General features: G+C 46.2%; 1 protein-coding gene across 6 annotated transcripts in view; it reads right to left on the minus strand.

Annotated features, from left to right (window-relative positions):
* ZNF565 (zinc finger protein 565) overlaps positions 1-23,914 on the minus strand; it is a 70,172-nt gene that overhangs the window by 13,091 nt on the left and 33,167 nt on the right. For 4 of the 6 annotated variants that reach the window (XM_016934053.4, XM_054672434.2, XM_009435362.4 and 1 more), the window contains 1 exon segment: positions 9,479-9,552. The exons of the other annotated variants lie outside the window; for them this stretch is intronic. In XM_016934053.4, the coding sequence (XP_016789542.1) occupies positions 9,479-9,552 (74 nt within the window). 6 annotated transcript variants of the gene reach the window in all.

Raw genomic sequence — 23,914 nt, forward strand, 5'->3', positions numbered from 1 at the left:
CATAATACTTCACCCACAGATACTTTAGTATCCAACAGATTATCAACAACTTCTCTTAGAAAAACACGTAATAATCAGAATATCATTATCATACTTAATAAAAGTATCAATAATTTCCCAGTCAACAGATTAAATTCTAATTGCCCCAGTGTTTTCCATTTTTTTCTTTTTTTTTTTTTTTTTTTGAGACAGAGTTTTGCTCTTGTTGCCCAGGCTAGAGTGCAATGGCACGATCTCAGCTCACCACAACCTCCGCCTCCTGGGTTCAAGCGATTCTTCTGCCTCAGCCTCCCAAGTAGCTGGGATTACAGGCATGTGCCACCACACCTGGCTCATTTTGTATTTTTAGTAGAGATGGGGTTTCTCCATGTTGGTCAGGCTGGTCTCAGACTCCTGACCTCAGGTGATCCATCCGCCTCGGCCTCCCAAAGTGCTGGGATTACAGGCATGAGCCACCACGCCTGGTCTCTTTTTTTTTTTTTTTGAGACCAAGTCTCACTCTGTTGCCCAGGCTGGAGTGCAGTGGTGCGTGGAGTGCAGTGGTGCGTGGAGTGCAGTGCAGTGCAGCGGAATGGAGTGCAGTGGCTCACTGCAACCTCTGCCTCCCAGGTTCAAGCAATTCTCCTGCCTCAGCCTCCCAAGTAGCTGGGTTACAGGCGCCCGCTACCACGCCCAGCAAATGCTTTTTGTATTTTTAGTAGAGACAAGGTTCCTCCATGTTGGCCAGGCTGGTCTCAAACTCTTGGCCTCAAGTGATCTGCCTGACTTGGCCTCCCAAAGTGTTGGGATTATAAGCATGAGCCACTGCACCTGGCCTCAATTTTTTTTTTTAAGACCAGTCACCCAGGCTGGAGTACAGTGGTCTGTTCATGGCTCACTGCAGCCTCGACCTCAGCTCAAGCAATCCTCCCATCTCAGCCTCCCAAGTAACTGGGACCACAGTGTGCGTGCGCCACCATGCCCAGCTAATCTTTATATTATTTGTAGAGAGGGGGGCCTCACTATGTTGCCCAGGCTGGTCTTGAGTTCCTGGGCTCAAGCGATCCTTCCACCTGGGCCTCCCAAAGTGCTGGTATTACAGGCATAAGCCACTGTGCCCAGCAGTGATTTTTCTAAATTAACAAATTCAGTACTTACCAAATGTGATTTTTTTTTTTTTTGAGACGGAGTTTCACTCTTGTTGCCCAGGCTGGAGTGCAATGGCGCGATCTTGGGTCACTGCAACCTCTGCCTCCCGGGTTCAAGTGATTCTCCTGCCTCAAACTCCCAAGTAGCTGGGATTACAGGCACCCGCCACCACACTCAGCTAATTTTTGTATTTTAGTAGAGATGGGGTTTCTCTGAGGCAGGCGGATCACCTGAGGTCGGGAGTTTGAGATCAGCCTGACCACCATGGAGAAACCCCGTCTCTACTAAAAATACAAAATTAGCCAGGTGTGGTGGTGCATGCCTGTAATCCCAGCTACTCAAGAGGCTGAGGGAGGAGAATCGCTTGAACCTGGGAGGCGGAGGCAGAGGCTTCAGTAAGCTGAGATCACGACATTGCACTCCAGCCTGGGCAACAAGAGCAAAACTCTGTCTCAAAAAAAAAAAAAAAAAGAAAAAAGAAAAAGAAACATTTGAATTAGCAGAGTTCCTGCCTTCTGGATTTGGTGGATTGCAACTTTGTGGTATAGTTTCACAGGTGCTTTATTTCCATATTCCCTGTGAAATGGTAGTCAGATCTGGGGGTCTGAATTCCATTTTTGAGGGAAGGGCATTAACATGTCAGGGATGGTGATGTGTACTTCCTGTAGCATCCCATTAGGAGGCACATAATGACTGGATGCCCCCCCACCTTTTTTTTTTTTGAGACAGGGTCTCACTCTGTCACCCAGGCTGGAGTGTGGTGGCACAATCGCGGCTCACTGGAGCCTTGACCTCCCAGCTCAAGCTATCCCCCTGCCTCAGCCTCCGAAGTAGCTGGCACTAAAGGTGTGTACCACCACACCCAGCTATTTTTTTATTTTTTGTAGAGATGGGGTCTCACTATGTTGTCCAGGCTGGTCTTGAATTCCTGGACTCAAGTGATCCACCCACCTCGACCTACCAAAGTGCTGGGATTATAGGTGTGGGCCACTGTGCCTGGCCCTATTTTTTTAAGACACAGAGTCTTACTCTGTCACCCAGGCTGGAGTGCAGTGGTGCAATCATGGCTCACTGCTGCCTCAAATTCCTGAGCTCAAGCAATCCTCCCACCTCAGCTTCCCAAGTGACTGGGACTACAGGCACATGTCACCATACTAAGCTATTTTTTTTATTGTTTTTTGTAGAGGTGGGGTCTTGCTGTATTGTCCAGGCTGGTCTCAAACTTCTAGGCTCAAGCAATCCTCCCACCTTGGCCTTCCAAAGCGCTGGGATTAAAGGTTGAGCCGCAGTGCCTGTCTTGTCCTATTTTGTTTTGTTCTGTTTTTGTTTTGTTTTGTTTTTTGAGATGGAGTCTCTGTTGCCCAGGCCCCAGTGCAGTGGCATGATTTCAGCTCACTGCAACCTCTGTCTCCCAGGTTCAAGTGATTCTCCTGCCTCAGCCTCCCAAGTAGCTGGGATTACAGGTGCATGCCACCACGCCCGGCTAATTTTTTTATTTTTTATTTTTTGAGACGGAGTCTCACTTTGTCGCCCAGGCTGGAGTGCAGTGGCATAATCTCGGCTCACTGCAACCTCCACCTCCTGGGTTCAAGCGATTCTCCTGCCTCAGCTTCCCGAGTAACTGGGATTACAGGTGCATGCCACCACTCCTGGCTAATTTTTGTATTTTTAGTGGAGACAAGGTTTCACCACGTTGACCAGGCTGGTCTTGAACACCTGACCTCAGGTGATCTACCTGCCTCTGTCTCCTAAGGTGCTGGGATTACAGGCATGAGCCACCATGCCTGGCCCCTAATTTTTGTATTTTTAATAGAGAAGGGGTTTCACCATGTTGGCCAGGCTGGTTGTGAACTCCTGACCTCAAGGGATCGGCCCCCCTCGGCCTCCCACAGTACTGGGATTACTGGCGTGAGCCACTGTGCTTGGCCACCTGTCCTTTTTTTTTTTTTTTTTTTTTGAGAAAGAGTCTCGCTCTGTCGCCCAGGCTGGAGTGCAGTGGCGCGATCTCAGCTTACTGCAATCTCTGCCTCCCAGGTTCAAGCAATTCTCCTGCCTCAGCCTCCCGAATAGCTGAGACCATAGGCGCGTGCCACTGTGCCCGGCTAATTTTTTGTATTTTTAGTAGAGAAGGGGTTTCATCATGTTGGTCAGGCTGGTCTCGATCTCCTGACCTCGTGATCTGCCCGCCTCAGCCTCCCAAAGTGCTGGGATTACAGGCGTGAGCCCCGTGCCCAGCCCACCTGACCCATTTTAAATGAGGTTAAAATTGATGAGTAGGGTCAGGTTTTGACAAGCTAATTTATCCAGGAAATATCTTAATGAGAAGATGAAGAATATTTTTTTTTTTTTGAGACAGAGTCTCACTCTGTCACCCAGGTTGGAGTGCAGTGGCACGATCTTGGCTCACTGCAACCTCTTCCTCCTGGGTTCAAGCAATTCTTCTGCTTCAGCCTCCTGAGTAGCCGGGATTACAGGTGTGCGCCGCCACACTTGGCTAATTTTTATATTTTTAGTAGAGATGGGGTTTCACCATGTTAGTCAATCTTGAACTCCTGACCTCATGATACGCCCACCTTGGCCTCCCAAAGTGTTGGGATGCACCCAGCCTAATTTTGATTTTTAATATTTTGTTTGGTAGAGACAGAATCTCACTATGTTACCCAGGCTGGCCTCAAACTCCTGGTCTCAAGTGATCCTCCTGCCTCAGCCTCCCAAAGCACTGGGATTACAGGCCTGAGCCACTGCACTCGGCCAAGGACATTGGAGGAGATGAAGAAGGGTACTGGAGGAAGGAGGTAATGAAGCATGACAGAATCTACAGCTGCAGGCCTGTGGCATGAAGGAAGTATAATAAGCACAGTTATATGACTAGAGGTCTATATATTCTTGAGCATTCCTGTGGCTACAGATAAAACTATCTGCAGACAGCAGGACACTTCTATCTTCCATGGTCTGGGAATGATCAGGAAAGAGCTAAGTGGGGTCCCATAAATAAGCGAAATAGTGAAATACACAAAACACACAGCAAACCTGGGCCTGGCAAATCTAATGTCTTTCAAAAATGAGTCCAGGCTGGGCGTGGTGGCTTATGCCTGTAATCCCAGCACTTTGGGAGGCTGAGACGGGTTGATCACTTGAGGCCAGGAGTTCAAGACCAGCCTGCCAGCTGGGCACGGTGGTAATTCCAGCACTTTGGGAGGCTGAGGTGGGTGAATCACCTGAGGTCAGGAGTTCGAGAACAGCCTGGCCAACATGGCGAAATCCTGTCTCTACTAAATACAAAAAATTAGCTGCGCGTGGTGGCAGGTGCCTGTAATCCAGGTACTTGAGGGGCTGAGGCAGGAGAATTGCTTGAACCCGGGAGGCAGAGGTTGCAGTGTGCTGAGTTTGTGCCACCACACTCTAGCCTGGGCAACAAGAGTGAAACTCTGTTTAAAAAAAAAAAAAAGAAGTCCAGCCTGGTCAACATGGCAAAACCCTGTCTCTACTAAAACTACAAAAAATTAGCCAGGCGTGGTAGTGCACACCTGTAATCCCAGCTACTTGGGAGGCTGAGGCAAGATAATAACTTGAACCCCGGAGGCAGAGGTTGCAGTGAGCTGAGATTGTGCCACTGCACTCCAGCCTGGGTGACAGAGCGAGACTCTGTCTCAAAAACAACAACAACAACAACAACAACAAAACCCCCAAAAAAGAAATTAGCTGGGCATGATGGTGCGTGCCTGTAGTCCCAGCTACTAGGGAGGCTGAGGCAGGAGAATCGCTTGAACCTGCGAGGTGGAGGTTGCAGTGAGCTGAGATTGCGCCACTGCACTCCAGCCTGGGCGACAGAGCAAGACCCCATCTCAAAAACAATATAAATAAATAAATAAGAATGAAAGAAGGAAGAGAGAAGGAAGTTAGAAAGGAGGGCAGGCAGGCAGAAAGACAGAGACTGTTATTGGTTGCATAATATCGTATGTTATGTCTTGTAAGATACGTCGATTCCATTATTTTCGTGCACTTAGCTTAATTAAGATGTGTATGTTAAAGTGGCTTATATCTAAAAGAGAGGCAATAACAAATGCTAGTGAAGACGTGAACAGAAGGGAACCCTTGTACACTTTGTTGGGAATGTAAATCAGTAAAATCACTATGCAGAACAATTTGGAGGTTCCTCAAAAAACTAAAAATGGAGCTACCTTGTGGTCCAGCGATACCACTGCTGGGTATCTACCCAAAAGAAAGGAAATCAGTAGGCCAGGCGTGGTGGCTCACGCCTGTAATCTCATCACTTTGGGAGGCCAAGGCAGGCAGATCACCTGAGGTCAAGAGTTCGAGACCAGCCTGGCCAACATGGTGAAACCCCACTTCTACTAAAAATACAAAAAATTAGCTGGGCGTGGTAGCGTGCGCCTGTAATCCCAGCTACTTGGGAGGCTGAGGCAGGAGAATCGCTTGAACCCGGGAGGCAGAGGTTGCACCACTGCCGGCATGGGCAACAAGAATGAAATTCCGTTTAAAAAAAAAAAAAGAAAGAAAGAAAGGAAATCAGTATATCGAAGAGATATCTGCACTCCATGTTTGCTGCAGCACTGTCCACAATAGCCAAGATTTGGAATCAACCCAAGTGTCTGTCAACAGATGAATGGATAAAGAAAATGTGGTACATATACACAATAGAGTACTATTTAGCCACAAAAAGAATGAGATCTGGTCATCTGCAACATGAATGGAACTGGAGGTTATTATGCTGCATGAAGTAAGCCAGGCACAGAGAGACAAACTGCATGTTCTCACTTATTTGTGGATCTAAAAATCAAAACAATTCAACTCATGGTCATAGAGAGTAGAAGGATGATTACTGAAGGCTGGGAAGGGTAGAGGGAGGCTGAGTGGGAGGTGGGGATGGTTAATGGGTACAAAAAATAGAAAGAATAAGACCTACTATTTGATAGCACAACAGGGTGACTATAGTCAATAAGAACTTAATTGTACATTTTTTTTTTGAGATGGAGTTTTGCTTTGTCATCCAGGCTGGAGTGCAGTGGCATGATCTCGGCTCACTGCAACCTCTGCTCTGGGATTCAAGTCATTCTCCTGCCTCAGTCTCCAGAGTAGCTGGGATTATAGGCGCCCACCACCACGCCCAGCTAATTTTTGTATTTTTTAGTAGAGATGGGGTTTCCTGATGTTGGCCAGGCTGGTCTTGAACTCCTGATCTCAAGTGATCCACCTGCCTTGGCCTCCCAAAGTGCTGGGATTACAGGCGTGAGCCACCATGCCCAGCCTAAATGTACATTTTAACATAAAGAGTGTAACTGGATTGTTTGTAACTCAAAGGATAAATGCTTGAGGGGTTGGATACCCCATTCTTCATGATGTGCTTATTTCACACTGCATGCCTGTATCACAACATCTCATGTACTCCATAAATATATATACCATGTACTGACAAAAATTAAAAATTAAAAAAATTTAAAAACACAAGATGTGTAAAATCTTCAGGGTTTATTATACGCTTGCTAATATTCACATTCCTTCACTGTCCACCTTTCCTTGCTCCTGAAACCAGAAAGCTGACGGAGGGTATACCTGAGTTACATAAATGTGGCCCACAACCAACACATATGTTCAACCTCAAAATGGACCATTTTATGGTTATTCATCTCTCATACATATCCTTGCAAGACTGAAGAGTGTTCCGTCACTGAAGTTCCCAATCACAGCCCCCTTCCTAAAGGTCTCACAAAACAGATGTTACCACATACAGAGACCAACACCAATCACTACAACTCCTACCATGTCTATGTGGAGAGAGAAGGCTGTGGGCTTCTATTGCAAACACCCTGATAATGGGTAAAACATAACACCCTTTTAAATGAATTTCTTTCTTTCTCTTTTTTTTTTTTTTTTTTTTTTTTTTGAGACAGGGTCTAACTCTGTCACCCAGGCTGCAGTGCAGTGGCGTGATCTCGGCTCACTGCACTTCTGCCTCCCAGGCTCAAGAGATTCTCCTGTCTGAGCCTCCTGAGTAGCTGGGACTACAGGTGGCATGCCACTGCACCTGGCTAACTTTCGTATATACATATCTTTTGTAGAGAGAGGGTTTTCCCATGTTGTGCAGGCTGGTCTTGTATTCCTGAGCTCAGGTAATTCACCTGCCTTGGCCTCCCAAAGTGCTGGGATTACAGGCATGAGCCACCATGCCTAACTTTGTGTTTTAAAATTTAAATTTAAATTTTTGTTTGTAGAGATGGGGTCTCACCCCAGCTGGTCTTGAACTCCTGGTCTCAAGCGATCCTCCTACCTCAGCCTCCCAAAGTGCTGAAATTACAGGGTGAGCCACTGGGCCTGGCCAGAACTTTTCTTAATGATGGTTATATCTATCAACATTTTCCCACCTTAGAAATTAAAAGAAAGAAATATAATTTTTTTTTTTTTTGAGACAGAGTCTCATTCTATCAGCCAGTCTGGAGTGCAGTGATGCAATCTTGGCTCACTGCAACCTCTGCCTCCCAGGTTCAAGCGATTCTCATGCCTCAGTCTCCTGAGCAGCTGGAATTATAGACATGCGCCATCATGCCCGGCTAATTTTTGTATTTTCAGTACAGACAGAGTTTCATCATGTTGGTCAGGCTGGTCTCGAACTCCTGACCTCAGGTGATCTGTCTGCCTCAGCCTCCCAAAGTGCTGGGATTACAGGTATCAGACACTGCATCCAGCTGAGAAATTTTAAAAATATTTTAACAACAAATAAACCTGTTACCTGTTAATATCAGTAACATACATTTTATGAAACATAACTCTATTGTCAAAATCAAAAAATTTAGTGGTATTGTTTTACATTTTTGTAAATATCTTTAATGACTGGCCAACTAAAAGAAAGTTGGATTTTTTTTTTTTTTTGAGATGGAGTCTCACTCTGTCACCCAGGCTGGAGTGCAGTGGCGTAATCTCGGCTCACTGCAACCTCTGCCTCCTAGGTTCAAGCGATTCTCCTGCCTCAGCCTCCCGAGTAGCTGGGACTATAGACACCTGCCACTGCACCCAGCTAATTTCTGTATTTTTAGTAGAGACGGGGTTTCACCATGTTGGCCAGGATGGTCTTGATCTCTTGACCTCGTGATCCACTCGCCTCAGCCTCCCAAAGTGCTGGGATTACAGGCAGGAGCCACCACACCCAGCCTATGTATATATTTTCTGAGACAGAGTCTCGCTGTGTCGCCCAAGCCGGAGTGCAGTGGCGTGATCTCTGCTTATGACAACCTCGGCCTCCTAGGTTAAAGTGATTCTCCTACCTCAGCCTCTCAAGTAGCTGGGATTATAGGCACCCACCACCACTGCACCCAGCCATATAAATATATATATATTTGACGGTATTAAGTGTCTTGTGACTTTTTAAAGAGGGAGTGACATTTAAAAATAGAATAAAGAATAAAGCAGTGGCTCATGCCTGTAATCCCAGTACTAGGAGGCTAACCGATTGAGCCCCGGAGTTTGAGACCAGTCTGGGCAACACAGTGAGACCTGGTCTCTACAAAAACTTTAAAAATTAGCTGGTAGTGGTGGCATGTGGCTCTGGTCCTAGCTACTTGGGAGGCTGAGGTGGGAGGATTGCTTGAGCCCAGGAGATTGAGGCTGCAGTGAGCCATGACTGCACCACTGTGCTCCAGTCTGGGTGACAGAGCGAGACCCTGTCTCAAAAAACGAAACAAAACAAAAACACAGAAGAAAGAAACCACCCAAGACAATGGAAAAGATGAAACTACTTTATTTCATCTTTGGCCCCATTCAACCACAGTTATGATAAGGGAGACTCTCATATTTCTCTCAAGAGAAGGTATTTCTACTGTACTGGTGCTCTGCTAAGAGCATTTATTTATTTAGACAGAGTCTCGCTCTGTCTCCCAGGGTGGAGTGCAGTGGGGAAATCTTGGCTCCCTACAACCTCCATCTCCTGGGTTCAAACGATTCTCCTGCCTCAGCCTCCTGAGTAGCTGGGACTACAGGTGTGTGGTACCATGCCCAGCTAATTTTTGTATTTTTAGTAGAGACGGGGTTTCACCATGTTGTCCAGGCTGGTCTCGAACTCCTGGCCTCAAGCGATCCGCCCACCTCAGCCTCCTAAAGTGCTGAGATTACAGGCATGTGCCACCACGCCCAGCCTATGCTCTGCTAAGAGGACTACAGACACGTGGACAGTGCTGGAGAGGAGATGGCCACCGAGGGACTTGGGCACCATTACTCATCTCCTGGAATGGACCAACTGTGAGAAGGATACAGGGAAGTTCCAGGATAAAGAACGCAGTGTCCATATAATCTGGCAGGAAGACAGATCATTCTAAGGATCGAAGGAATTTCAACATACCTGGGCCATGGCTTTTAGAACTATTTGACCTGCTCTGATTTCTCTGGATTCTTCTCTTGGACAAGTGCAGAGTCCTGAAAAAGCAAAATGGGGGGAGATGGGGTAACCTCTGATAAACCGAGCTTGCCTCAGCACTCCCAAATAGATGAGCTTAAAAGAATTGTACTTCCAATGTCTCGGATCTGCTTCTCCCACCTCTCCATGTCCTACCACACAAGAACTAACATTAAGAACTACAGAGTTGGCCAGGCATGGTGGCTCACGCCTGTAATCCCAGCACCTTGGGAGGCTGAGGCACAGGAATTGCTTAAACCTGAAAGGTAGAGGTTGCAGTGAGCCAAGACTGCACCACTGCCCTCCAGCCTGGGCGACAGAGCGAGACTCGATCTCAAAACAAACAAACAAAAAACAAAACAACAACAACAACAACAACAAACTGCAGAGTTAAGAAAACCCAGTCCCTTCCTAAAAAGTAAGGAACCCAAAAGCAGAAAAATGGTTTCAAGGCAGATGTGCTCCAGCACTGACACAGAACCCAGGCACCACCAAGGGAGGGATTACAGCTGACACAGTCCCCCATCTTAGTGATGCTAAACTTGGCCCTAGATGGGGCCTAGAAGGCTCCCACCTGCTCCAAATTACAGCAAGGATCTCACGACTCAGACTCACTCACTTGACCCCTAAGGATGAGGACAGCACCATCAGGCTAGGAACACAGACCATCTATGCAGGCCAAATCTTGAGTAAAAGACATCCCTAAACGAAGTCTTCTAGCTTCTCTGGGCTCAACAGGCAAAACCTCCTGGGCATCTCACTGGCTCCACTTCCTCCTTCCAAGTCCAAAATGGGACTACACCATGCATACCATAGGCTCTGTCAATGTCTCCAGCCCCAGCTATACTCACCAGACAGGAGCAAGAAAGCCTCAGTAACACAGGCATCTTGCTTGCATACCCGCACATCCAGAGTACTGCCCTCCGTGGGAACTCAATTTCTAGAAGCCTCTTGGCCCAGCACTCTTTATTTCTCATCTGAGCCCTCCCTACTGCTTTCATTCTTTTTTAGAACTAGACAGCTGGGCGCGGTGGCTCACACCTGCAATCCCAGCACTTTGGGAGGCCAAGGCGGGTGGATCACCTGAGGTCGGGAGTTCGAGACCAGCCTAACCAACGTGGAGAAACCCCATCTCAACTAAAAGTACAAAAAATTAGCGGGGCGTGGTGGCGCATTCCTGTAATCCCAGCTACTCGGGAGGCTGAGGCAGGAGAATCGCTTGAACCCGGGAGGCAGAGGTTGTGGTGAGCCGAGATCGCACCATTGCACTCCAGCCTAGGCAATAAAAACAAAACTCTGTCTCAAAAAAAAAAAAAAAAAAAGACAAGTACAGTAGTGAGAAGAGGGGGAAGAATAGAACAAGGAGTTCAATTCATAACTGACTGTGAACAATCAATGGAGATAACTCACTACCTTCTGACCATCTACTGCTTTTCTGCAGAACATCACTTCCCCATTGACTGTGAGGCTGGCAGTTGCTGAGTCCGAAGTCCTGTGAATGGTATACATCTCAAGGGAATGAGAAGTCAGAGTTTTAAGGAGGGTTCTTTTTTTCCTTTTGAGACAGGGTCTCACTCTGTTGCCCAGGCTGGAGTGCAGAGGTGTGATCTCAGCTCACCGCAACCTCTGCCTCCCAGGTTCAAGCGATTCTCCCGCCTCAACCTCACGAGTAGCTAGGAGTACAGGCGCACGCCACTACGCCCGGCTGATTTTTTGTATTTTTAGTAGAGATGCGGTTTTACCATGTTGGCCAGGCTGGTCTTGAACTCCTCACCTCAGGTGATCCGCCCACCTTGGCCTCCCAAAGTGTTGGGGTTAGCAGGGTATGAGCTACCGTGCCTGGCCTAACAAGGGTATTAAATCTGATCTAATTAGAGGTCCAAGAAGCTTCCTGTAGGGGGTGTGTCAAAAGAAATACTTTTTTTTTTTTTTTTTGAAATGGGGTTTCACTCTGTCACCAAGGCTGGAGTGCAGTGGCACAATCTCGGATCACTGCAACCTCTGCCTCCCATACTCAAGCGATCCTCCCACCTCGGCCTCCCAAGTAGCTAGGACCATAGGCATGCACCACCACGCCTGGCTAATTTTTGCATTTTTGGTACAGATTGGGTTTTGCCATGTTGGCCAGGCTGGTCTTGAACTCCTGAGCTCAACTGATCTGCCCACCTCGGCCTCCGAAAGTGCTGGGGTTACAGGTGTGAGCCACCGAGCCCAGCTAAGGAAGACTAACTTAATCAATGGGGATGGTGTCAAGAAAACTTTTCTGTAAAATGTAGAATAGGAATTGGGTTCTGAAACCTCAGGGAAGTTTAATAGGCAGAAAAGGGACAGAGAATATTGTGAGCAGAGTGAAATGCAGTGGCAAAAACACTGGACTGAAAGCAAATGGTGTATTTGGGAGACTAAGAATGATTTGGAAAGAGTTGTGTAGTTTGAAGAAAGGTCTAGACCAGTGCTGTCCAAAGAATGTTCTGTGATGATGGAAATCTTCAAATCTATGCTATAAATATTGTAGTCATGGATGGCTATTGAGCATACAAAATGTGGCTAGTATGGCTGAGAAACTAAAGTTTTTATTTTATTTTAATTAATTTAATTTAAATTTAATTAGCTCTAGAATCTAGAGGCAGATAATGCTGGAGATGACATCAGGGGTCAGAAAATGAAGGTGTATAGGCCAGGTGTGGTGGCTCACGCCTGTCATCCCAGCACTTTGGGAGGCCGAGGTGGGCCGATCACCTGAGGTCAGGAGTTTGAGACCAGCCTGGCCAACATGGTGAAACCCCGTCTCTACTAAAAATACAAAAATTAGCCAGGCATGGTGGTGCGTGCCGGTATCCAGCTACTTGGGAGGCTGAGGTGGGAGAACTGCTCGAACCTGGGAGGCGGAGGTTGCAGTGAGCCAAGATCACACCACTCCACTCCAGCCTGGGCCACAGAGTGAGATTCTGTCTCAAAAAAAAAGAAAAGAAAATGAAGATGTATGAATGAAAAAACCATGAGGGCAAGGACCAGTGGGTCTGATCATCACTCTAACCATCACTCTTGCCACAGTGTCTGGAGGACACAGGTGACCAATAAATACAGGCTGATGCATAAAAGTTAGGTTCTTTGGGAAGCTGAGGTGTGTCGATCGCTTAAGCTCAGGAATTTGAAACCACCCTGGGTAACATAGTGAGCCCTCATCTCTATTTTTAAAAAAAGGTAGGTTTTCAGCCGGGCACAGTGCCCAAGCCTGTAATCCCAGCACTTTGGGAGGCCGAGGCAGGTGGATTACCTGAAATCAGGAGTTTGAGACCAGCCTGGCCAACATGGTGAAACCGCGTCTCTACTAAAAATACAAAAATTAGCTGGCATGGTGGTGGGCGCTTATAATCCCAGCTACTCAGGAGGTTGAGGCAGGGAGAATTGCTTGAACTCAGGAGGCAGAGGTTGCAGTGAGCCGAGATCGCACCATTGCACTCCAGCCTGGGGAACAGAGTGAGACTCTCTCTCCAAAACAAAAAAGAAAGAAAAAGTAGGTTTTCACTTATTAATGAAATGGAAGGCAACCTAAGAATTTAAAGACAGAAGTGACAGGACCAATATGGCCAGGTTATTTTGGAGAGGTGTAACCTTGGAGTCAGAAAGATTGACTGAGAGGTACTTGTACTTTTTCAGGCACGAAGAGGGCCTGACCCAGGACACTGGCAGCAGAAAAGAGGAGGAGGGAGATGAATTCAAAATGTAGATGAGATTAAATCAACAGGCTCTGGCATCTGATAGATATGGAGGCAGAGAAAAGGAAGTCAGAATTCTTTCATATTTACTGGGCTCCTGTGTCAACTGGCACTGTTCTAGGAATGAGGAAAGAAAATAATTCAAGTCCCTGTCCCAGTTGATCTCACATTCCGTTTTTTGTTTTTTTTTTGTTTTTTTTGAGACAAAATCTTGCTCTGTCACCCAGGCTGGAGTGCACTGACGAGCTCTCGGCTCACTGCAACTTCCACCTCCTGGGTTCAAGCAATTATTTTGCCTCAGCCTCCCAAGTAGCTGGAATTACAAGCGTGCACCATCATGCTCTGCTAATGTTTGTAACTTTTGTAGAGACGGGGTCTCGTCATGTTGGCCAGGCTGGTCTTCAACTCCTGCCTCAAGTGATCTGCCCACTTCAGCCTCCCAAAGTGCTGGGATTACAGGTGTGGGCCATTGTGTCTGGCTGGACCTCACATCCTATGGGAAGAGACAACCAACAAACACTGACATACGGAGATAGATGGGATTGAGGGCTGGGCACAGTAGCTCACTCCTGTCATCTCAGCACTTTGAGGGACCAAGGCAGGAGGATAACTTGAGGTCAGCAGCTCAAGACCAGCCTGGGCAGCAAAGTAAGACCCCCATCTCTACAAAAAATTTGAAGAAAAAAAAAAAAAGAAAAAAGATGAGATGTGAGTATTCAGGGTGGTATGGCCATAGACATGATATTGATATTCCTAATTATATGTCAGGTGGGGCCAGGCACAGTGGCTCATGCCTGTGATCCCAGCACTTTGGGAGGGTGAGGCACACGGATCACTTGAGGTCAGAAGTTCTAGACCAGCCTGGCCAACATGGTGAAATGCCGTCTCTACTAAAAATACAAAAAATTAGCTGGGTGTGGTGGCGCATGCCTGTAATCCCAGCTACTCAGGAGGCTGAGGTGAGAGAATCACTTGAACCCAGGAGGAAGAGGTTGTAGTGAGCTGATATTGTGCCACTGCACTCCAGCCTGGGCAACAGAGTGAGACTCTGTCACAAACAACAACAACAACATATGTATATATATATGTCAGGTGGCAAATGTCCTACAGATAAAAACAAAGAAGATTAAGGGGAGAGGGAGTTTTGGAGGAAGAGAGGGTGGTCTGAGAAGGTGACAGGTAAGCATAGCCTGAATGGATGAGTGAGAAATGCAGGTATCTGGGGAAGTGCACGCCTTGCACCAGGAGCGGCAATTGCAAGGGTCTGAAGGCAGGAGCAGGCTTTCCTCGATCAACAAGAGGAAGGAGACAAGGGCAGCTGGGATGGAACATGCGAGAGGAAGAGGGTCAGAGAGAGAGCCAGAAGCCAGATCACAAGGAGCTTGTAAGCCACTGTAAGAACTTTGGATTTTCTTCTTAAGGAAAACAGGAAGATACGAAACTTTTAAAGCCAAGGAATGGCATAATCTGATTTATATTTAAAAGGGGCGGGGCACAGTGGCTCAGGCCTGTAATCCTGGCACTTTGGAAGGTCAAGGTGGGCGGATCACCTGAGGCCAGGAGTTAGAGACCAGCCTGGTCAACAGAAGCCCTGTTTCTACTAAAAATACAAAAGTTAGCTGCGTATGGTGGTGAGCACCTGTAATCCTAGTTACTCGGGAGGCTGAGGCATGAGAATTGTTTGAAGCCAGGAGGCGGAGGTTGCGGTGAGCCAAGATCGTGCCACTGACACCAGCCTGGGTGACAGAGCGAGACTCCATCTCAAACAAAAAAAAATACATAAAATAAAATAAATAAATTTTCAGAAAAATAGCAATAATTTTTGATAAATGTGCAAAGGGTATATACATGGGAAATTCACTAAATAATAAAGTGGCCCGCCAACCTATCAAACATTCTTAAACCTCCTTAGTAATGAAGGGGATGAATGTTAAAAGCAATAAGGAAATACTATTTTATAGTTATCAATTTGGCAAAGATTTAAAAGATGGATGATATTCCACACTGGCATGATGTGAGGAAATGGACACAGGCAGTAAGCTATTGCTGGTGTCAACTTCCAACAAGGCAACATTAGCAGAAATTAAACCACACATGCCCTTGATCAAGCAATTCCAAGTCTGAAACCCTATCCAAAATTTTTTTTTTTTTTTTTTTTTTGAGACGGAGTCTCGCTCTGTCGCTCAGGCTGGAGTGCAGTGGCGCGATCTCGGCTCACTGCAATCTCTGCCTCCCTGGTTCACGCCATTCTTCTGCCTCAGCCTCCCGAGTAGCTGGGACTACAGACGCCTGCAAGCACGCTTGGCTAATTTTTTGTATTTTTAGTAGAGACAGGGTTTCACTGTGTTAGCCAGGACGGTCTCGATCTCCTGACCTCCTGATCTGCCCGCCTGAGCCTCCCAAAGTGCTGGGATTACAGGCGTGAGCCACCGCGCCCAGCCGACCCTATCCAAAATATTAACATGTGTGCGGAGTATATGATGGAGACACAGTTGGCAATGGAACAGTGAATTTAAAGAAAACTTCAATATCTAGGAAAGAAGATTAAATAAATAAGTAAACTATAGTGTATCCATACAGTGGAAACACTTTCACCATAAACAAAATGATACATATCTTTATTTGTTGATGTAATGACATAAAATAAATAACATTAGGTGAAAAACGTAGGTTACAAAACAGCAAGTGTAGTGTAATCCTATTCTTACAGGAAAAAAATATATATGTACACATGTATGCTTGTGTATATGCAGCATAGAACATAGACTAAAAAGGATTTTCTATTAAATTTTATATTTGTCTCTAGGTTATATAGTTATGGGGGATCTTTGTTTTTTTCTGTATTTTCAAGTTTTTCCCGAAAGTGCATGCGTACACGTGTGTGTGCGTGTGTTTGAGACCGGGTCTCACTTTGGTGGAGTGCAGTGGTGTGATCTCGGTTCACTGCAACATCCACCTCCCAGGTTCAAGCAATTCTCCTGCCTCAGCCTCCAGAGTAGCTGGGATTATAGGTGCGCACCACCATGCCTGACTAATTTTTGTAGTTTTAGTAGAGATGGGGTTTCACCATATTGGCCAGGCTGGTCTCGAACTCCTGGACTCAAGTGATCCACCCGCCTCTGCCTCCCAAAGTGTCAGGATTACAAGTGTGAGCCACTGTACCCGACAAGCATATATTCTATAACGATAAGTAATACAATTAATCCTCCTCAACAGGGGGGTGGGTTATAAAAGGAGCTATGAATGGAGTGATTCATGAATGGCAGTGAGGTGCCTTTGGGAACCTGCATACTGAAGGGGAGCTTGATTTTCTCTGTGCTAAAGCCTTTGGGGGCATGTCCTGGCTCACGCAGAGGAGGTGACCTTTCATAGGAAAGGCTTCCAGCTTCCTCAGTCCCCTCGCTCACTTGTGCACACGCTCCTTGTCAACCCTCTTTCCACAGTCCAGGGATGTCCTCCTTGCTCCAAAAAGAAATCACATCTAATTTACAGAAGCAACTTCCTATGTATAGAAAAAGAAATGGGTCGGCCGGGAGCAGTGGCTCACGCCTGTAATCCCAGCACTATGGGAGGCCAAAGTGGGCGGATCACGAGATCAAGAGATTGAGACCATCCTGGCCAACACGGTGAAACCCGGTTTCTACTAAAAATACAAAAATTAGCCAGGTGCAGTGGCGCATGCCTGTAGTCCCAGCTACCCGAGAGGCTGAGGCAGGAGAATCACTTGAACCCGGGAGGCAGGGGTTGCAGTGAGCTGAGATCAGGCCACTGCACTCCAGCCTGGCGTGAGACTCCGCCTCAAAAAAACAAAACAAACAAACAACAACAAAAAGAAAAGAAAAGAAAAAGAAATGGGTCTTAGCCAGTGTGGAAGACATGACTAATGTTTCACCATTATCCAGTTTGGGGCACACAGAAAATGACATTTTCCAGCCCCTTGCACTTACGTAGGGCCATGCACTGCTCTAGCCAACGAAATCTCAGCTGAGGTGATGACTGTCACTTCATTTAGAGACAGACACCAGAAAGACTGCACAATTCTCCAATTTTTCTCTTCATGCATGTGGTGACCATCTGTTTTTCAAATGATGCAGCTAAGGGTGGAGGGCCTTCTTTGGTGTGGAACCCTGTCTCTGCTGATCCACACTGGACATGTACATGAGCAGAAATAAAATGTGACTCTGTAAGCCACTGAGATTCAGGGGTTGTTTGCCACCACAGCATAACTTAGCCTGTCCTAACCAGTATACAAATTAGGCTATACTTTGACTAGATAAAAATTCAGACTCAGATGCTTGGTCATTATGAGAAAGAGCAATTTTTAAAAAGAGGAAGCTTCAGAAATAAGAGCAGAGCTGTCCAATTCCAGCTCTATATGTCTCAAAGGGATTTTTCACAAACCCATAATGTGAAACAAAATGTGAATTATGAGTTACAGGACAATTTTTTTTTTTTTTTTTTTTTTTTTTTTGGCAGGGCAGGGACAGGATCTCACTCTCACCCAGGCTGGAGGGCAGTGGCGCAATCACAGCTTCAGCCTCCTGGGCTAAGGTGATTCTCCCACTTCAGCCTCCCAAGTAGCTGAGACCACAGGCACGCCACTACACCTGGCTAATTTTAAAATTTTTTGTAAAGACAGGGTCTCAATATGTTGCCCAGTCTGGTCTTGAACTCCTGGCCTTAAGTGATCCTCCCACTTCAGCCTCCTAAAATGCTGGGATTGCAGGTGTGAGCCACTGTGCCCAGCCTACAAGTTGATTCTGACCCAGCAAAACCATGCTGTTTTAGAGCTCCAACATCAAAACTTTGTACAAATCCTTCTGGAAAGTTGAGCCATCTCTACACCACCTAGTAAAACTTGAAGCTACGTGCCTAAATGTTCCCTGTCTCTGCAATTCACAGACATTCTTTAGGGCCTGGGATCCCACATCACAAGGGCCTGGGCTCAGGGGCTGAGAGAAGTTGGCCAAGTTATGGGAGCTAGACAGGTACAGGAATCTCCATCTTAACCTTAGTAATCTCTTCCTGAAAAAGCAACCACTCTGAGTAAAAACTCTAACAAAAGCCTTTTTCCCAATGTTTTTATTATTTATTTTTTTGAGGTAGGGTCTAATTCTGTCACTCAGGCTGGAGTGCAGTGGCATGATCACAGCTCATTGCAACCTTGACCTCCCAGACTCAAGAGATTCTCCTACCTTAGCCTCCCAAATAGCTGGGACTACAGGTGTGCATCACCGCGTCTGGCTAGTTTTTAATTTTTTGTAGAGATGGGGTTTCGTCATATTGCCCAGGCTGGTCTCAAACTCCTGGGCTCAAACAATTTTCCCACCTCGACCTCCCAAAGTGCTGGGATTACAGGCGTAATCACTTACGCCTGTAATTTACCCTAAAATGGTAAATTCTTTGTTATGTTTATTTAACCATAAAACCAAGAAAGTAACATTATTGGTTACTGAAATAGGTAAGTGGGAACTGGGTAGAAAGAACAAAGAACCGGGGCCGGGCGCAGTGGCTCACACCTACAATCCCAGCACTTTGGGAGGCCAAGGCGGTCGGCAACTTAGTGAAAGCCCATTTCTACAAAAACACAAAAATTAGCTGGGCATGATGGTGGATGCCTGTAATCCCAGCTACTCGGGAGGCTGACGTGGGAAAATTGCTTGAACCCGAGAGGTGGAGGTTGCTGTGAGCCGAGATTGCGCCATTGCACTCTAGCCTGGGTGACAGAGTGGGACTCCGTCTCAAAACAAAAACAAAAACAAAAAACAAAAAACAAACAAACAAAAAACAATGGGCAATGGGATTGGGAGAGAAGAAATGATGGAGGAGTGACTCAGTAAATCCTTTTGTCTGATTCTGACTTTTAGAACAATGTGATTGTTTCACATACTCAGAAAAATCATTAAATTCAACCAGGATGTGAGCGGAACCCAAAATAAAATACAAACAGTAATAAATGAACAATCTATATTACACATAAATATTATGAATACAAAGGGTTTAGGGAAGAAAGTAGTTTTAGAAAACTGTATTTTCACTATATACTGTAAGACTAAAGACAAAAAGAACTGTATGGTACATGGAAGTCAGCAATTCTTAAATTACTTTTTACACAGGACTGAGCAAATATATTTATATATATTAATATATATAATGGTTAATAAATAAATTATATTATGGTTAATGTGAGCCACATTTTTCAATGTCAAAGAAAGGAGTTACAAAAAGGGAAATGGAGGCAAGACATGGTGGTTCACATCTATAATCCCAGAACTTTGGGATGCCGAGGAAGGAGAATCACCTGAGGCCAAGAGCTCAAGACCAGCCTGGGCAAATAGTGAGGCCCTTGTCTCTACAAAAAATCTTAAAATTATATTTAAAAAAAAGGAAATGGAGGCCAGGTGTGGTGGCTTATGCCCATAATCACAGCACTTTGGGAGGCGGAGGCAGGAGGATCACCTGAGGTCAGGAGTTTGAGACCAGCTTGACTATCATGACGAAAACCCATCTTTACTAAAAATACAAAAAAAATTAGCTGGGCGAGGTGGTGGGTGCCTGTAATCCCAGCTACTCAGGAGGCTGAGGCAGGAGAATTGCTTGAACCCGGGAGGTGGAGGTTGCAGTGAGCCGAGATGGCACCATTGCACTCCAGCCTGGGCAAGTAAAATTCTGTCTCAAAAAAAAAAAAAAAAGAAAGAAAAATCTGGAAATGGAGAGAAGGCTAGAATGAACCCTGTAGTGTTGCACTGAAATTGGAGATACTATATGAACTCATGAATTATTTGTATATACATACATATAAACATATTTCATAGCTGAGAGGACCTAGAAACAATGACATCTCAGAAGCAATGAAGATATCTAACCTTGGTTTCAAAAAATCATTTTTTTTTTTTTTCCTGAGACAGGCTCTTGTTTCATCACCCAGGCTGGAATGCAGTGGTGTAATCTTGGCTCGCTGCAACCTCCGCCTCCCGGGCTCAAGCAATCCTCCCGCCTCAACCTCCCGAGTAGCTGGGACTACAGGTACTCGCCACCACACCTGGCTGAAAAAAATCATTTTCGAATAAAAGGAACCAATGGTCCCCGGGAAATTTGTAGATTCCAGGACTGGGGCAGGGAAAGTACCACATCAACGTGGAACACCTTGCGGTGCCAGAAAATAAATAATAAAAATAGTAAATAAAGAGGCCACATTGAAAGGACACAGGAATCGACTTGAAGGGGCTCCCAGTGGCCAAATGTGTGATAATTTGAGCAAAAAAAAAAAAAAAAAAATGATAGCAATGAATATATAACCTATAGAATAAAAGAGATTATAACCTATAGAAGAAATTCCAGTCTATACTTATAGAAATAATTCAGTAAATAAATAAATGGGAAAGAAGAAAAATATCTTTCTAACAGTAAGATTCTAATTAATAAGGCCAGGCGAGGTGGCTCACGCCTATAATCCCAGCATTTTGGGAGGCCAAGGTGGGCAGATCACCTGAGATCAGGAGTTCGAGACCAGCCTGTCCAACATGGTGAAATCCCATCTCTACTAAAAATACAATTATTAGCCGGGCGTGGTGGTGTGTGCCTGTAATCCCAGAAACTTGGGAGGCTGAGGCAGGAGAATCGCTTGAATCCAGGAGGCAGAGGCTGCAGTGAGCTGAGATCATGTCACTGCATTCCCAGCCTGGGCAACAAGAGCCAAACTCCAACTCACACACACACACACACACACACACACAATTCTAATTAATAAACATAGAAGTGGCCGGGCGCGGTGGCTCACGCCTGTAAGCCCAGTACTTCGGGAGGCCAAGGTGGGTGGATCACGAGGTTAGGAGATCGAGACCATCCTGGCTAACACGGTGAAACCCCATCTCTACTAAAAATACAAAAAATTAGCCGGGCGCGGTGGTGGGCACCTGTAGTCCCAACTACTCGGGAGGCTGAGGCAGGAGAATCACATGAACCAGGGAGGCGGAGCTTGAAGTGAGCCGAGCTCGCACCACTGCACTCCAGCCTGGGTGACAGAGCAAGACTCTGTCTCAAAAAAAACCAAAAAAAAAAAAAGAAGAAGAAAAAAATAAACATAGAAGTGATGATGGAAACAAACCCCAAAACCCCACCATTTGACAAATAGCTGGTAACAACTTTTTCAGGCAAGCGTCATCAACGGATAAGACTAATAGATGAAAGGAGGATAAGAAACGGGATATTCACATAGGCTTAAAGTATTTCTTCACAAGACATGTATCAATTATAATGGGAAAAACAGTGACTTTGCAGCAGAGAAATCTGGCAATCACCGTCTTAACCAAGCGGTTAAAATTAATACCACTCATAGTGTAACGAATTGACCTCGTGGGTCCCTGGCATGATGCGCTGAGAAGGGTACATCGCTTTCGGAGTATTCTTGCCCCAAAGGCAGAATCTGAATTTAATCAACAGGAAATATCAGACAATTCCAAAGAAAGGAACATTCTACACTGCAGACTCTACAAAACAAATGGCCAACATGGTGAAACCCTGTCTCTACTAAAAATACAAAAAATTGGCTAGGCGTGTCAAAGGAGTTACAAAAAGGAAAATGGAGACCAGACATGGTGGTTCACATCTCTAACCCAGCACTTTGGGATGCTGAGGGAGGAGGATCACTTGACGCCAGGAGTTCGAGACCAGTCTGGCCAACATGGTGAAACCCCCCTCCCCCCGTCTCTACTAAAATTACAAAAAATCAGCTGGGCACGATGGCATTTGTCTGTAATCTCAGCTTCTCAGGAGGCTGACGCAGGAGAATCGCTTGAGCCCGCGAGGTGGAGGTTGCAGTGAGCTGAGATCACAGCACTGCACTCCAGCGTGGGTGACAGAGCAGGACTCCGTCTCAAAAAAAAAAAAAAGAGTAAATGGGAATTCTATTGTTGCTACATTTTAAAGTCTTAAATTCAAAATGAAAAGTAAAGAAAAAAATTTAAAAGAACATTAGGTATGCAGGGAGCAGGGAGGATATAGGCCTTTCAGTCCATCTCCAAGGCACGCAGTAAATTACTCCTATGGCAAATACTGGAGACCAGGTTACTTTGGTAGGGGTGAGGGTGGTAGTGGGGTGGTTCTGAAGTTTCAGAAGAAGGAAGGAAAAGCATGTCCTGAAAAACAAGAAGGATTTCAGGGAAATAAGAATAAAACCTGATGTACTTGAACTTGGCACCTTTCTTGGAGAAGGGTTAAGAGCAAGGAATCATGAACAACCAGGTCATTTTTGAACCACCATCCCCCTTACCTACCATATAGGGAAGTGTGGTCACAGAACACCAGACATCTGCCTAAATCCAGTGTCACTCAGAAAGGCTGAGGTCACTACTGTCCAGGGCCAGAATCTGTCCTAACTTCAAAGGTTCTGCATGGGTCAAGCACTAGAGTCACTGGCACACTTGGTGCTCCACATACAGTCAGTGTCACACAAACATAACCACGCATCCACTCTTTTATTTTTTTGAGACAGGGTCTCGCTCTGTCACCTAGGCTGGAATGCAGTGGTTCAAACACGGCTCACTGCAGCCTTGACCTCTCAAGCTCGAGATCCTCCCACCTCAGCTTCCCGGGTAGCTGGGACCACAGGTGTGGGCCACCACACTCAGATAATTTTTAATTTTTTGTTTGTTTGTTTTTGAGACGAAGTCTCGCTCTTGTCCCCCAGGGTGGAGTGCGATGGCGCGATCTCGGCTCACTGCAACCTCTGCCTCCTGGGTTCAAGCGATTCTCCTGCCTCAGCCCCCTGAGCAGCGGGGATTACAGGCACCTGCCACCACGCCCAGCTAATTTTTGTATTTTTAGTAGAGACAGGGTTTTATCGTGTTGGCCAGGCTGGTCTAGAACTCCTGACCTCAGGTGATCCACCCGCCTCGGCCTCCCAAAGTTCTGGGATTACAGGGGTGAGCCACCGCGCCAGCCATTAATTTTTTTTTTTTTTTTTGTACAGGCCAGGCTGGTCTCGAACTCCTGGGCTCAAGTGATCCTCCCACCTCAGCCTCCCAAAGGACTGATGTGAGCCACCACACCCGGCCCTACATCCACTCCTGAGACACAGGACACAATCACAGACACCTCTATACCTTTCCAGTCACAATATCTTTCCAGTCACAATCACACACCCGCTAAGACACACCCAGTCACACAATCTACTCTCCACTGTGATACAGTTACTCCCGTATAGTCACAAGCCCCACACACCAACACCCACAAATGCCTCATATAGTCACAGTCACACACCCACTCAGGGGACACACGACATCACTGGTACTTTACGGCACCCAGTCACAACTTAATTTTCACTGTGGACATACACACAGTCACACTCACACAAGCAACCCACACAAGCAGTGGCACCCCACTCCCGCATACACAGCACCACACACATACACACAAACACACACACCAAGGGATACAGGAATACACAAGCGGCGTCACCACACAGTCACAGGCAATTGCACACGGCCACAGTGTCACACAACCAAAACCACGCACACACCTTGGAGACATGAATCACAACCGCACACCCGCAGTGGTCACACAGTCACAACTGTACTCACACCCCAGGAACAGGGCGAACAGGCCACATATACAACGGGGACACACGCAGTATCACCCCCGGTCACAAGGACCCTGCACCCCG

The sequence above is a fragment of the Pan troglodytes genome, chromosome 20, assembly GCF_028858775.2.
Source record: "Pan troglodytes isolate AG18354 chromosome 20, NHGRI_mPanTro3-v2.0_pri, whole genome shotgun sequence".
In the NCBI taxonomy this organism is placed as follows: Eukaryota; Metazoa; Chordata; class Mammalia; order Primates; family Hominidae; genus Pan; species Pan troglodytes.